The 15,499-nt window shown below is 58.9% G+C and overlaps 1 protein-coding gene across 1 annotated transcript; it reads right to left on the minus strand.

Moving 5' to 3' along the window:
• Nucleotides 1-1,177: 1,177 nt before the first annotated feature.
• LOC116963034 (kallikrein-8-like) lies at nucleotides 1,178-5,358 on the minus strand. Its single transcript, XM_042797229.1, has 6 exons — nucleotides 5,241-5,358; nucleotides 4,272-4,330; nucleotides 3,187-3,334; nucleotides 2,222-2,475; nucleotides 1,786-1,922; nucleotides 1,178-1,524 (listed from the first exon to the last, which is right to left on the minus strand). The coding sequence occupies exons 2-6, from the start codon at nucleotides 4,312-4,314 to the stop codon at nucleotides 1,372-1,374; spliced, it is 735 nt and encodes a 244-aa protein (XP_042653163.1). The 5' UTR covers nucleotides 4,315-4,330; nucleotides 5,241-5,358; the 3' UTR covers nucleotides 1,178-1,371.
• Nucleotides 5,359-15,499: the final 10,141 nt, after the last annotated feature.

Here is a 15,499-nt window from a genome sequence, read left to right on the forward strand (position 1 = left end):
GAGCGAGAGCCCGCAGAAGTCACCGGTGGCCGCCGTGGGCTCCTCCACCTCCCTGGAGATTTGGACCCGGCCCAAAACCTCTTTCCCCACCGCGGCGGCCAGACGAGGCCCACACCCTCCAACGCGCCGGGCCTCGGCCACGTGGGGGAAGAGGGAGGGTGACACCTTGCGCAAGGCGACCGGCGTCGCTCCCTGCCCCGCTGAGCCATGGGGGACGACACGTGCTGGTCTGACCTTGCCAGGTTCTCCTCTTGCGCCGGGGAAAGACAGCGAGGCGCTCTCGCGGCCCGCCAACCCTCCCGCCGTGTCCCGTAGACACGCCGGGGTGAAGGCGCTCTCCATCCCACCCCCACCACCAAGATGGGGCCGTGATGACCCCCCCCCCCCAACCCCCACGGAGGCGAAAAAAAATCCTCCTCGCTCCTGTGAAACAGAGGCCTCGGCTCCACGCGAGCGGGTAAATTTGGCCTCCAGCGGGTGATTTCTTCCCGGATCTGCTGCCGCGTTACCCCAGGTGGGGAAATTTGGCCCCTTCTGCTCCCGCTGAGTCATGGGGAAATTTGTCCCCTCTGGGGATGGGAAGTTCTCCCCCGGTCACACGTTGGCCCATGGAGATGGGGCTGGGATGGTGGCACCCAAAAGGAGGGTCTGGCCTCAAGGTATTGCAAGAGCTTGTGTGTGTGGGGGGGGGTGGGGGTGGGGGGTGTGACACCAAGATGGCCGTCATCCCCCCCGCCTTGTGGTGGTGCAAAGAACTCTGGGTGACCCTAAACCAGGCAACAGGTCTGGCCCAATGAGGGGTGGGCAACAGATCTACCTGCAGTAGGGTCAACCTCGTGGCGGTCTAGCCCACGGTGGGGTCAACGGGTCTACCTCAAGGTGGTCATCTGCCCCATGGCGGGGTCAACGGGTCTACCTCGGGGTGCTCTACCCCATGGGGGGTGGGGGGCGTCAACGGGTCTACTGCAGTGAGGTCAAGAAGTCTACCTCCAGTAGGGTCAATGGGTCTACTTCATGGTGGGGTCAAGAGGTCAAGCCCATGACAGGGCCAACGGGTCAACCCCCAAGATGGTGAGCTGGGTCTTCCCCTGCCCCTAGGAGATGTGGGGCAACATCAGGGCAACCTTGACCCACCTGAGCTCTGCTCCACCTGTTAAAGACATGGTGAAAAGCCACGTCGAAAAAAACTTTATTCGTGGACGTCTCAACAGGACCCCCCACCATGGTCAACCCCTGCCTCCACCCGCCGCCCCCACCCCTGCCCAGGGCTTGTGCCCCAGCGCTCGGACCGGCCGGCTCTGGGGACCTTCATCAGGGAGGAGGAGGAGGAGGAGCTGTGGGGTCCATCCCAGGGCTGGTGGGGCCGGGGGCTCAGTTCCTTCTCATGGTGTCCTGGAGCCACCAGGTGTATTTGCAGAGGTTGACGTAGACGCCGGGTTTTTTGGGGTCTCCGCAGACGCCCGGACCCCAAGAGACGATACCTTGGAGCCGCCCATCGCACATGAGGGGTCCCCCGGAGTCACCCTGATGAGGCAAAAAGGGGGGGGGGGGGGGGGGGGGGAAGGAGAGCTGCGACTAATGGCCTGCCCCAAAGAATGACCCCCAAATCCGGGGGCCATTTCAGGGCTGTCCCAGCATCTTCACCCACCTCCTCTCCCCGCCGAGTGACCCCGTCTCACCCGATTGGGCCCGTTCTCAGCCCAAAACTTTCCCTCGGGGGGTTCCTCACCCCGGAGTGGAGGGGGGGAAGGGGGTGTCCCCGAAACGACTGGACCCCGCACCCACCTGGCAGGAGTCAGCCCGGCTGCGGGACTCGCCCGCGCACACCATGTTGGTGGTGATGGAGTCGGAGTAGATGCGCCGGCACTGCTCCTCCGAGACGATGGTGACCTTGGCGCAGTGGAGGTCCTCGGGGAAGGTGACTGTGGGTGACAAGAGGGCACGAGGTCACCTGGGGCGGGGGGGTGTGACAGACACAGTGACCCAGCTTGGACCGCTCGGTCTTCGCCTTGGAGCTCATCTCCCTTCTTTGGTCAGCAGGAGCTCCAAGGCTTCTTGTTGAAGAAGTCACCCCGCCGCCTTGGGTTCCCTCAGGGGTCACGGGTGCCTAAAGGGCAGAGTGGGACCAACAGGACTGGGAAAAGGGACTTTGGGGGGAGCCCGGACACCTCAGGGAAGGGTTATCAGTGCACCTCCAGATATCAGGCGAGCGGCTTCATACCTTCAGGGCTGGTGGTGGACCCCCAGCCGGAGATCTGGCAGGTCGTGCCGGGCACGGGGCAGTGGGTGGCCAACGGCAGCGGCTTCACGTGCTTGTTGACGTGGGCGGGGAGGAGGAACTTGATGAGCATCAGGTCGCCGTCCTTGTTGGTCTCGTTGTAGCGCGGGTGCTTGAAGACCTTGGCCGAGCGGCGCCACTGCTTGGTGTCACCCGAGTCCTTGTGGCTCTGGCCCCCCAGACGCACGTTGATGATGCTGATGGAGCCAAAGGCATCAGGGTTGGGGGGGGGGGGGAAGGGGGGGGTGTCCACATTGGACGCAGGAGGGGCCACGGGGATCCACACAAAGCAGGGGCAGAGCCGCGGTCCCAGGAGGTGGGGATAAGGGCAGAAGAAGCGGAAAAAGGGCAGAGGCAAGGTTATGTCTTTCCCCCCCCGCCCCCCCCCCCCCCAAAAAAAGGGCAGAGTTTACATTATCGCTTGACCAGAAAAGGGTTATGGCTTCCCCCCAAAAAGGAAAGAGTTAAGGTTATGTTTTCCCCCCCCAAAAAAGGGCAGAGTTTAGGTTAAGTCTTTCCCCCAAACAGGCAGTTTAGGTTATGTCTTTCCCCCCCCAAAAAAGGGCAGAAGTTAGGTTATGACATCCCCAAAAAAGGGCAGAGTTTAGGTTATGGATTCCCCCCAAAAAGGGCAGAGTTTAGGCTATGGCTTCCCCCCAGAAAAGGTCAGAGTTTAGGTTATGGCTTCCCCAAAAAGGGCAGAGTTTAGGCTGTGTCTTTCCCCCCAAAAAAGGGCGGAATTTTAGGTTAAAAACAAGCAGGAAAGGGGCAGAGCGAAGCCCGCCGAGATGCCATCAACCTCCCAACCTGCTTGTCAGGAGCCCAGGTGCCACCCGGATCAATTCCTGGTTGGCCTCAGCCCATCGACACCGAACCCACCGGCCACCGCTGGCCCCGTGGCCTCCTACCCGGGGACGTGGCAGTGGGCAGCCGTCAGCACCCAGTTCCTGGCCACCAGTGTCCCCCCACAGATGAACTTCTCGCCTTTGAAGAGGGCAGCCTGCCAGGGCAGGTCGCAGGAGGTCCCCTCGATCACCCACAGGACGTTCCTCGAGGCTGCGGGGACAAAAGGCCGTGACACGGGGGGCATGGGGTAGGCTGGGACCCGCTGGTGTGACATGGTGGCCTCAGCCCCGTGTCCCACGGGTGGAAGAGGCCAGTCCAACGTGGGAGAGACCATGGGGTCCGTGGGGTGGACAGGGGACACCCGGGGGGGTCCCTGGGGTGAATGGGGGGGGGTCCCATGGGTGGCTCTGGGGCCCCTGGGGTGGATGCGAGTGAACGTGGGGCCCACGGGGTGGGCATGGGGGTGGCATGGGTGGGTGCGGGGTCTCGGGTACAGTGGGAGGAGCACCCAAGGTGGGTTTGGGGTGCCAGGGGGACGCCCGTGAGAGAGGAGGGCCCCCAGGGTGGGCTTGGTGGTCCCACAGGTAGACGTGGAACCACCCCTGGGGTGGACACAGGTGGGCCTTGGGGGGTTCCACAGGGGGACAAGGGACACCCCAGGTAGATGGAGGGGGGGTCCCACGGGGGGACATGGAGGTCCCTGAGACAGCCGTGGGGCACCTAGAGCAGCTGTGGTGCCCCTGGGGAGGGACACGGGTGGACACGGGGGTCCCACAGGTGGATGTGGGGCACCCAAGGTGGCTGTGGAGGGTCCCATGGGTGGAAACAGGACCCCTGGGAAGACACACGACACCTTGGAGAAGACGTGTGTGGGGGGGTCCCATAGCTGGATGTGGGGCACCCAAGGTGGACATGAGGGTCCCACGGGTGGACACGGGCCCTGCAAGATGGACACGGGGGTCCGGCAGCAGGACACGGGTCACCCAAGGTAGATGTGGGGAGGTCCCGCGGGCAGACGTGGGACCCCTGGGGAAGATACCTGACCCCTTGGGGTGGGCGTGGGGGTGCCACGGGTGGACGTGGGACCTTCTAGGGCAGACACGGGGGTCCCACGGGTGGACGTGGGGGGTCCCAGGACCTCTCCTACCTGTGGCTACCAGCGCCAGGAGCAACACCAGCAGGACCTTCATGCCGGAGGGCCGGGAGCTGTGGGGAGATGGCGAGGGGGTGACACCAGTCCTGGGTGGCCCGTGGCAGGGTGGGGGGTCAGGGTGGGGACACGGATCTTTGGGGACACGGGGTGTCGGGAGGAGAGGAGGTAAATGGGGCTGGGGGCGGGGAAAAGGAGGGAGGGGGGAAGAGAGAGATGGGAAAGAGGGGAGGAAGGATGGGAAAAGGGGAAGGGAAAGGAGGGGGAGGGCAGAGAAAAAGAGGGAAGGGAAAAGAGGGAAGGGAGGGTGGGAAAAGGGGGAAGGGAAACAGGGGAGGGAGGATGGGAAAAGAGAGGAGGGAAAAGAGGGGAGGGAAAAGAGGGAAGGGGAAAGAGGGAAGGGGAAAGGGGAAGGAAAAAGGGGAAGGAAAAAGGGGAAGGGAAAGGAGGGGGAGGGCAGGGAAAAAGAGGGAAGGGAAAAGAGGGAAGGGAGGGTGGGAAAAGGGGGAAGGGAAACAGGGGAGGGAGGATGGGAAAAGAGAGGAGGGAAAAGAGGGGAGGGAAAAGAGGGGAGGGAAAAGAGGGGAGGGAAAAGAGGGGAGGGAGGATGGAAAAAAGGGGAAGGAAAAGAGGAGAGGGAGGACAGGGGAAAAGAGGGAAGGGAGGACAGGAAAAGAGGGGAGGGAGGATGGAAAAAAGGGGAAGGAAAAGAGGAGAGGGAGGACAGGGGAAAAGAGGGAAGGGAGGACAGGAAAAGGGGGGGAGGGAGGATGGGAAAAAGGGGGAAGGGACGGGAGGATGGGAAAGACCAGAGGGAGGGATGGGGGAGGGCTGAAAGAAAGAAGGGAAGGCCAAGAGCTGCCCTGACTTCCCCCCATCCAGGGCCACCCCAGGGACCCCCCCACACCCCCCCCCAGGGGCCCCCCCTCCCCCCTCCCCAACCCCTGGTCCCCCCCATCTTCCTACCGGGGGTTGGCGTGGGGCCGCGCGGCCACGGGGAGGGGAAGCTCCACCCGAGCTGGTGAAGCACCACGGCCGCGGGCGCGTCTTCCTCCTGCCACGGCCAACCCCGGGTTTTTATCTGGGGCTGGAGGAGGAAACGGCTTCCTCCGCCTTCTCCTCTAATCCAGCCGCGGCTCCGGTATCTTCCGCCCGGCTCCAGGAAACCCCGGGGCCGTGGGGTGACCCTGCTGGATGGGGAAGGGGGGGGACACGGAGCCAGGAGGGGGCCGGGGTGGTGGGATCAACCTCAAAACGTGGCTCCTCAATGGGCGCCAGAACCTGGGGGTGGTTGGGTGGGCACTGGGGTGCAACTTATTGGGGGTTCAACCCCCAAATGTGGCTCCTCAATGGGGACCAGAACCCAGGGGTGGTTGGGACGGCACTGGGGTGCAACTTCTTGGGGGGTCGAGCCCCAAATGTGGCTCCTCGTTGGGCACCAGAACCCGAGGGTGCTTGGGAGGGCACCAGGGTGCAGCTCCAGGGGGTTCAACCTCCAAACGTGGCTCCTCAATGGGCACCAGAACCTGGGGATGGTTGGGTGGGCACTGGGGTGCAACTTCTTGGGGGGTCGAGCCCCAAATGTGGATCCTCGATGGGCACCAGAACCCGGGGGTGGTTGGGTGGGCACTGGGGTGCAACTTCTTGGGGGGTTGAGCCCCAAACATGGCTCCTTGATGGGCACCAACACCCAAGGGTGCTTGGGAGGGCACTGGGGCGCATCTCCAGGGGGTTCAACCCCCAAATGTGGCTCCTTGATGGGGACCAGAACATGGGGGTGGTTGGGTGGGCACTGGGGTGCAACTTATTGGGGGTTCAACCCCCAAACGTGGCTCCTCAATGGGGACCAGAACCCGGGGGTGGTTGGGACGGCACTGGGGTGCAACTTCTTGGGGGGTCGAGCCCCAAACATGGCTCCTTGATGGGCACCAACACCCGAGGGTGGTTGGGAGGGCACCAGGGCGCATCTCCAGGGGGGTTCAACCCCCAAATGTGGCTCTTCGATGGGCACTAGAACCAAGTGGTGGTTGGGAGGGCACCAGGGCGCATCTCCAGGGGGTTCAACCCCCGAACGTGGCTCCTCACCAGAGGCAGGACCTGGGGTTGGACGAGGGCGGTCGAGAGGGCACCAGGACACATCTCCACTGGGCTCAACCTCAAAACGTGGCTCCTCGTTGGGCGCAAGACCCGGGGTTGCACGAGGACAGCAGAGAGGACACTGGGACACCGCTCGGCGGGGATCAAACCCAAAACGCGGTTCCTCATCGGATGCAGAAACCGAGGATGGACAAAGCTGGTCAAGAGGGCACCAGGCTGTGGCTGGACCCCAAAACGTGGCTCTTGGTTGGGTGTGGGACCCCACAGGTAGATGAGGACAGTCGAGAGGACATCAGGACACATCTGTGGTGTGCTCGGTCCCAAACTGGAGCTCCCTGGTCAGCGCATGAGCAGGTGTTTTGGATGAGAAGGCACCAGGAGACGGCTCTGGTGGGATCGAACCCAAAACGTGGATCCTCGCGGGACATGGGACCTTGGGTTGCGTGGGGATGGTTGAGAAGGCACCAGGACACGTCTTCAAGGAGGGTTGGACCCCAAAACATAGCTCCTTGGTGGATGTAGGACCTAAGGATGGAGAAGGTGGTCGAGAGACCACCAGGACCTGTCTCCTTTAGGGGTCGATCCCAAACCGTGGCTCCTCATTGGATCAGGGTTGCCCGAGCGCTCCTGGGACGTGGCTCTGATGAGATCCAACCTCAAACCGTGGCTCCTCCTTGGACGCAGAACGTTGGGTTGGCCACGGGCCGCCGAGGAGCACCAAGACGTGGCTCATCCTTCCTCTCGCCCGTTTTCCTGCGTTTCCCCTCTGGCTCCTTCAGCCTCTCTCCTTCTCTCCATCCTCATCTTCACCGGTGGCCACCTCCAGCTCCCCGTGGCCACCCCCAACCCCTCACGTGGCCCCCCCCCCCAAGGTTGGGGGGTGGAGGGGAAACACGGTGACCCCACGCCACGCCACCAGACCATTTCTCTTGGTCCCTCCAGAAGAAGAAGAGATGTTCCCTCATCGCCTCCTCTTCCTCCACCCCCCCCCGGGGCCTCCCAGTTCCTCCCGGTCCAACCCCAGAGGACCCTGGGGCACCTCCCAGGAGCCTCGGGGGCAGGGAGGCGCCGACTGGATCGGGTCCTGCCAGTTCGCTGGAAATCCCAGTTGAACCCTGCCCTGTCACTGGGCTGGGCTGGGCTGACTCAGCCCCTCCTGGATCGCCTCGACTTGCCCTGGGCCCATCGTTACCCAATCAGCTCCGGGTTCATTAAGAGGCCTCTTAATGAGCTCAGGTGTTAATTGAGCTCCAGGCAAGTCCTCACGGGTCATAATTACTCGGCTCTAATTAACCTGGGCTGTCCCGGCCTGCACGGAGCTCCCACGATGCTTTGCGTCAGGGAGAATGTGGGGGGACGGGGAGGGGACCCTGCGCTGCGATTAGGTGGGGGGGGGTGTGGGTGTGATTAATTTGGGGGGGGATCTGGGAAATTAGGGGGGTCCCAGCGTCCTGACCGCACTGGTCCCACATAGCAGAGGGACCCGAACTGGTCCCAGTCCTCCACTGCAGCTTCTCCCCTGTCCCACAAACCACCCAAATTACCCCTCAAAAACATCCAAATTGCCCCAAACCCACCCGAATTGCCCCAAAATACCCCAGTGCCCCCCCCAACACATGAATTGCCCCTCAAAATAGCAAATTTCCCACAGACCACCCAAATTACCCCTCAAAAACACCCAAATTGCCCCCCAAAAGCCCAAATTGCCCAAAAACCATGCAAATTGCCCCTCAAAATACCTAATTGCCCCCAAACCACCCAAATTGGCCCTCAAAAGACCTAAATTACCCCAGAATCACCCAATTTGCCCCAAAACTGCCCAAGTTGCCCCTTGAAAGATTCAAATTGACCCCAAAACACCCGAATTGTCACTCAGTGCACCCAAATTTCCCCAAATCCACCCAAATCGCCCCCAAATCACCCACATTATCCCTCAAAATGCCAAATTGCCCTAAAACAACCCAAATTTCCCCAAATCCACCCCAAATCCACCCAACTTGCCCCTCAAAATACTAAATTTCTCCCAATCCACCCAAATTGCCCCAAACTCACCCAAATTGCCCCTAAAATACCCAATTTTCCCCCCAAACAACCTCAATTGCCCATAAAAATACCAAATTGCCCCAAACTTCCCAAATTGCCCCTTGAAACCCTAAATTGCCCTAAAACCACACAAACTGCCCTAAACCCACCCAAATTGACCCTCAAAATATCAAATTTCCTCCAAACCACCCAAACTGCCCCAAACCCACCCGAATTGCCCCTAAAATACCCAAGTTGCCCCTAAAATACCCAAATTTTTCCCCAAACACATCAATTGCCCCTCAAAATACCAAATTGCCCCAAAACTTCCCAAATTGTCCCTTGAAACCTCAAATTGCCCCAAACCCACCCAAATTGCCCCTCAAAATATCAAATTTCTCCCAATCCAGCCAAATTGCCTCAAACCCACCCAAATTTCCCATCGAAATATCCAAGTTGCCCCTCAAAATACCCAATTTTTCCCCAAAACACCTCAATTGCCTCTCAAAATACCAAATTGCCCCAAAACTTCCCAAATTGACTCTTGAAACCACAAACTGCCCTACCACCCAAACTTACCCTCAAAATATCAATTTTCCTCCAAACCACCACATCGCCCCAAAAACCACCTAAATTTCTCCTTGAAAGATGAAAATTGACCCCAAAACATCCGAATTACCACTCAATACACCTAAATTTCCCAAATCCCCCCAAATTGCCCCTAAATCACCCATATTAGCCCTCGAAACCCCAAATTACCCTAAACCCACCCAAATTGCCCCCCAAATACCCAAATTGCCCCTCAAAATATCAAATTTCCTCCAAACCACCCAAATTGCCCCAAACTCATCCAAATTGCTCCCCCCACATTGAAATTGCCCCTGAAATACCCATTTTTTCCCCAAAACAACCTCAATTGCCCCTCAAAATACCGAATTGCCCCCAAACTTCCCAAATTGCCTCTTGAAACATCAAATTGCCCTAAAACCACCCAAATTGCCCCAAACTCACCCAAATAGCCCCACCCCAAATATCAAAATTGCCCCTAAAATACCCAAATTTTCCCCCAAACACCCTCAATTGCCCCCCAAAATACCCAAATTGCCCCAACCCACTCAAATCGCCGGGTCAGTGAGAAGGGGCCAAGTTAAGGTGAAAAGAGATTTGGGGCGAAAAGTGGCAGAAACGGTAAAAAGGGGCAGAATTAAGGCGAAAAGGGGCAGAAACAGGGAAAATGGGCCGAGTGAAGGGGCAAAACTGCCCCAGGGGGTCCTGGGGGGGCTATATGGGGCTATAGGGGGCTATAGGAGGTATTTAGGGGCTCTGAGAGTCTATAGGGGCCCAAGGGGGGTATTTAAGGACCCTGGGGGGCTATAGGGGTGTGTAGGGGGTATTTAGGGTCTCTGAAATTCTATAGGGGTCCAAGGGGGGCATTTAGGGACCCTGGGGGGCTATAGGGGGCTATAGGGGGTTTGTAGAGGCTCTGAGAGTCTATAGGGGTCTAAGGGGGGCATTTAGGGACCCTGGGGGGCTATAGGCAGGCTATAGGGGGCTATAGGGGGTATGTAGAGGCTCTGAGATTCTATAGGGGCCCAAGATGTGTATTTAAGGACCCTGGTGGGCTATAGGGGGTCGTAGGGGGTATTTAGGGGTTCTGAGAGTCTATAGGGGTCCAAGGGGGGTATTTAAGTACCCTGGGGCACTATAGGGGTGTGTAGGGAGTATTTAGGGGCTCTGAGAGTCTATAGGGATCCAAGGGGGGCATTTAAGGACCCTGGGGGGCTATAGGGGGCTATAGGGGGTATTTAGGAGCTCTGAGAGTCTATAGGGGTCCAAGGGGGGTATTTAAGGACCCTGGGGGCTATAGGGGATTGTAGGGAGTATTTAGGGGCTCTGAAATTCTATAGGGGACCAAGGGGGGCATTTAGGGACCCTGGGGGGCTATAGGGGGCATTTAGGGGCTCTGAGAGTCTATAGGGGTCCAAGGGGTGTATTTAGGGGCCATGGGGGGCTATAAGGGGTATGTAGAGTCTATAGGGGTCCAAGGGGGGTTTTTAGGGACCCTGGGGTGCTATAGGGGATTACAGGGGGTATTTAGGGGCTCTGAAATTCTATAGGGGTCCAAGGGGGGCATTTAGGGGCCCTGGGGGGCTATATGGGGCTATAGGGGGTATTTAGGGGCCGTAGGGGGTCTCTGAGGTTTTTTAGGGTCTCCAGGGAGTCCCAGGGGCTATTTAGGGGCTTGGGTGGGTGGGGCTATAGGGGGCACAGGGGGGTATTTAGGGGCTCTGGGGGATCTATAGGGGATTCTGGAGGGTATTTAGGAGGCCTGAGGTGTCTATAGGGGTTCTCAATGAGTATTTAGGAGCTCTGGGGGTCTATAGGGGGGTCCCTGAAGGTTCTTTGGGGGTCCCTGAAGGTTCTTTAGGGGCCCTGTGGGAGCTATAGGAGGTGCCAGGGGTTATTTAGGGGTCCTGCTGGGGCTATAGGGGATCCCCCGAGGGTATTTAGGGGCCCTGCTTGGTCTATAGGTGGTACCTGAGGTTCTATAGGGGCTTCCAGGGCATATTTAGGGGCCCTGGGGAGGCTATAGGGGGGGTCCCCGTAAGTATTTAGAGATAACACTGGACTCTATAGGGGCTATAGGGGCTCCTGGGATCTATAGAGAGCCCCCAGGACTGTATAGACACCCCCAGATGTTATAGGGGCTCCTCCCAGGCCCTATAGGGACCCCCAGGTGCCCTAGGGACCTCCTGGAGCTATAGGGACTCCCAGGCACTATAGTGGCTTCTATACCCACCCCTGGACATTCTATAGACCCCACCAAGGCGGGTACCAGGCCCTACAGAGCCCCCCCCAGGCCCTATATGGTCCAGCAGGCATGTGGCAGGGGGGGACCCACCCCCTATAGGACCCTCCCCCACACCTATAGCTGCTCCAGGGTCCTATACATCCCCCCCAGGAGCCATAAGTCCCTCACTATGGGGGATGGGAAACCAGCCTCAATAGGGGCCCCCCTGCCCCTATATGGCCCCTATAGAGTGGTATATACCACCCCCTCCCAGAGCCACTGTGTGACACAGCCCCTCTACGGCTCCCCGGCACCTATAGCACCCCCCAGGTCACACCACTCCCTCGGCTCCTCCTCACCCTATAGGGTCCATGTCCTCCCCCCAGCCCCTATAGCTCCCCCTGACCCTATAGAGTGTCTACAACCCCTATAGCTCCCCCTAACTCTAAAGGGTCTCCCCCCTAGTCCCTATATGGTCAGCATAGTCCCTATGGCAGCCCCAGGCTCTATATGATCCATATAGTCCCTACAGCTTCCTTGACCCTATTACAGGGTCCCCCAGACCCTATGGATCCCCCTTATTCTATAGGGTCCTCCCTCATAACTTCTAGGGTCCCCTCCATCCCCTATACTCCCCCAGGCCCTATAGGTCCCCTTGACCCTATATTGTCCCCCTCAGCCCCTATACCTCTCCCCCACCTTATAGGGTACCCCCATTCTCTATATGGTCCCCCAGCCCCTATCACTCTCCCTGACCCTATAGTCCCACCAGTCCCTATGGCTCCCCCTGACCCTATAGGGTCCCAGCAGTCCCTATAGATACCCTATACAGACCCCTCCACCCAAGCTCCTATAGCACCCCCCAAGCCCATATGGTCCCCCCAGCCCCTATAACTCTCCCTGACCCTATAGGATCCCCCTGCTCCCTATAGCTCCCTTATACCCTATAGGGTCTCCCTAAACCCCTATAGTATCCCCATACCCTATAGGGTACCCCACCAACCCCTCCCCCAACAACCCTGTCCCTATAGCTCCCCTATAGGGTCTCTCCCCCATCCCTACAGCTCCTCTACACCCTATAGGGACATCCCTATAGCTCCCCCTGACCCTATAGAGAGCTCCCCAGTCCCTACAGCTCCCCCAGGCCCTACATGGTCACCCCAGTCCCTATAGCTCCCCTATATTCTATAGGGTGCCCCTGCTCCCTGTACCTCTCCTCCATTCTATACATGCTCCCTCCAACCCTATAGCTCCCCTATAACCTATAGGGTCCTCCCTAGTCCCTATAGCTCCCACAACCCTGTGAAAGGTCCTGTTCCTATAGCTTCCCCATACACTATAGTGTCTTTCCCTCCCATCTAGTCCCCACAGCTCCCCCAGGGTCCCTATAGATTGGGCTCCCTATGGACTCACTACACCCTGTAGTCTGCCCCAGCCCATATGTAGCTCCCCCCGGCCCTACAGACGGTCCCCCCCAACCCTATAGGTCCCCTATACACTATGGGGTTCCCCCGGCCCCTACAGAACTGTGAGCGTGTCATCCCCCCAGGCCCTATAGGTCTCCTATAGGATCCCCCTCTAGTCCCTACAGCTCCCCCCACCCCTATAAAAGGCCTATCTGGTCCCTATAGCTCCCCTCAATCCTATAGGGTCCCCCCGTTAGTCCCTACAGCTCCCTCTGAAGCTATTAAAGGTCCTATAGGGCCCACATATGCTATAGGATGTGCCCCCTCCCTGGCCCCTATAGTTTTCCCATACACTAGAGTGTTTTCCCCCCTCCCCGCCCAGTCCCTATAGCTCCCCTATACCCTGTCGAGTCCCTCCCAGCCCCCCTATAGCCCCACCTGACCCTACATGGTCCCTATAGCTCTCCCAGCTACCCCAGTTCCTATAGCTCCCCTATTCCCTATAGGGTGTGTCCCCCCCCAACCCCTACAGGTCCCCCTGACCCTACAGGGACCCCTCCAACCCTATAGCTCCCTATATCCTACAGGGTCCCTCTCCCATCCCCACAGCTCCCCTATATACCCTATAGGGACCCCTCTCCAGGCCCTGTACCTATAGCAACCCTGCCCCCCCCCCGGCCCTATAGCTCCCCCATACTCTATAGGGTTCCTCCCAGTCCATATACCCCCCCATGCCCTATAGTGCCCCCCTAGTCCCTATACTCTATATAGAGCCCCCCTGAAGCCCCTATACCCTATAGATCCCCTTGGTCCCTATACTACCCGTGCCTCTTACCCCCCTATACACTGTCGAGACCCCCCTGGTCCCTATACCCACCTGTACCCTATAGAGCCCCCCCAGCCCCTATAACCTATACCATATAAAGCCCCCCCTCAATCCCTATATTCCAGCTTTACCCTATAGAGCCCCCCCCGGTACCTATAACCGCCCATTCCTATAGATCCCCCCCTGGTCCCTATACCCTCCCTATACCCTATAGAGCCCCGCAATCCCTACAGTCCCCTATAGGATATAAAGCCCCCCTGCTGCCTATACTGTATAAAGCCTCTCGGTCCCTATAGCCCCCTATACCCTATAAAGCCTCTCTGGTACCTATAGACTCCTATACTGTATAAAGCCCAGTGGTCCCTATAGCCCCCCCATACCCTATAGAGCCCCCCAGTCCCTATACCCCTCTGTACTGTATAAAGCCCCATGGTCCCTATACCCCCCTATACCCTATAGAGCCCCCCTGGTACCTATAGCCTCCTACACTGTATAAAGCTCCCATGGTCCCTTTAGCCCACTATAACCTATAGAGCCCCCCCAGCCCCTATAGCCCCCTATACCCTATAAACCCCTCAGTCCCTATAGCTCTCGATACTGTATAGAGCCCCCCAGTCCCTATAGCATTCCCCAGACCCTATAGAGCCCCTCAGTCCCTATATCCTCCTATATAAAGCCCTCCTGGTCTCTATATCCCCCTATACACTATAGAGCCCCCCTAGTCCCTATAGCCTCCTATACTGTATAAAGCTCCCCTGTCCCTATAGAGCCCCTGAGTCCCTATAGCCCCCTCTACTATATAAAGCCTCCTGGTCCCTATATCCCCTATACCCTACATAGCCCCCCAGTCCCTATACCCCCCTACACAATATAAAGCCCCCCTGGTCCCTATAGCCCCCAGCTCCTATAAAGCCCACAAGTCCCTATACCCTATAGAGCCCCTGAATCCATATAGCTCCTCCATACTCTGTAGTGCCCCCCAATCCCTATAGCCTCTCCATATCCTATAGAGACTCCAGTCTCTATAGCCCTCTAAAGCCCCCCCAGTCCCTATAGCCCCCTATACCCTCTAAAGCCCCCCCAAGTCCCTATACCCTCCTCTACTGTATAAAGCTTCCCAGTCCCTGCAGCCCCCCTATACCCTATAGAGCCCCCCCAGTCCCTATAGCCCCCTATAATGTATAAAGCCCCCCCGGTCCCTATACCCCCCTATAACCTACAGAGCCCCCCCAGTCCCTATAGCCCCCCCTATACCCTATAGAGCCCGCCCAGTCCCTATAGCCCCCCTATACCCTATAGCCCCCCTATACCCTATAAAGCCCCCTGGTCCATATAGCCCCCCAGCCCCTATAGAGCCGCCAAGTCCCTACACCCCCTACAGAGCCCCCCCCAGCCCCTATAGCACCCCCCGGCCCCTATAGCCACCCCCTATGGCCGGAGCAGTGAGGGGACCCGCGGGTGCTGCTGTCACCAGTTTATTCACCGGCCCCACCCAGGGACACGCCCCCACGGGGCGGGGGGGGGGGGCAGCACCCATGGGGGGGGGGTTGGGGGGGGTGCACCCATGGGTGGCGGGGGGGGGGGCACCGTCTTTGGTACAATGAATTAGACAAAAACAGACGGGGAGGAGGGGGGGCACAGCCCCCCCCGCCGTGGGTGTCCCCCCCCCCCGTGGGTGCCCCCACAGAGAGCTTGGGGGGGGGGGGGAGGTGCTGAGAAAAATAAGGAAGGGGAGTGGGTGACACCCCCCCCCAAAATTATGGGTGCCCCCCCCCCCAAATAAGTGGGTGCACCCCCAGAATGGGTGGTTGCCCCCACCCCCCCCCCAAAAAAGGAGTGGGTGCCCCCCCCCTCAAAATAGGTGCTCACCCCCCCCGGAAAGGAGTGGGTGCTCCTCCCCCCGCCCCCCAAAATAAGTGGGTGCCCCCCCCGCCCCGAGCTGCCAGTTTGTGCATCTCCTACCGCCCCCCCCTCCTCTAATAATAATTAATAATAATTAATAACAATAATAATAATAATAATAAAGCGCCGCTGGGGGGGGGTTGAAAAAATAAAAAAGGGGGGGGGGGGAGGGAGGGGTTTG

This window comes from Tyto alba, unplaced genomic scaffold (genome assembly GCF_018691265.1).
Source record: "Tyto alba isolate M040663 unplaced genomic scaffold, T.alba_DEE_v4.0 Super-Scaffold_24, whole genome shotgun sequence".
Classification (NCBI taxonomy): Eukaryota; Metazoa; Chordata; class Aves; order Strigiformes; family Tytonidae; genus Tyto; species Tyto alba.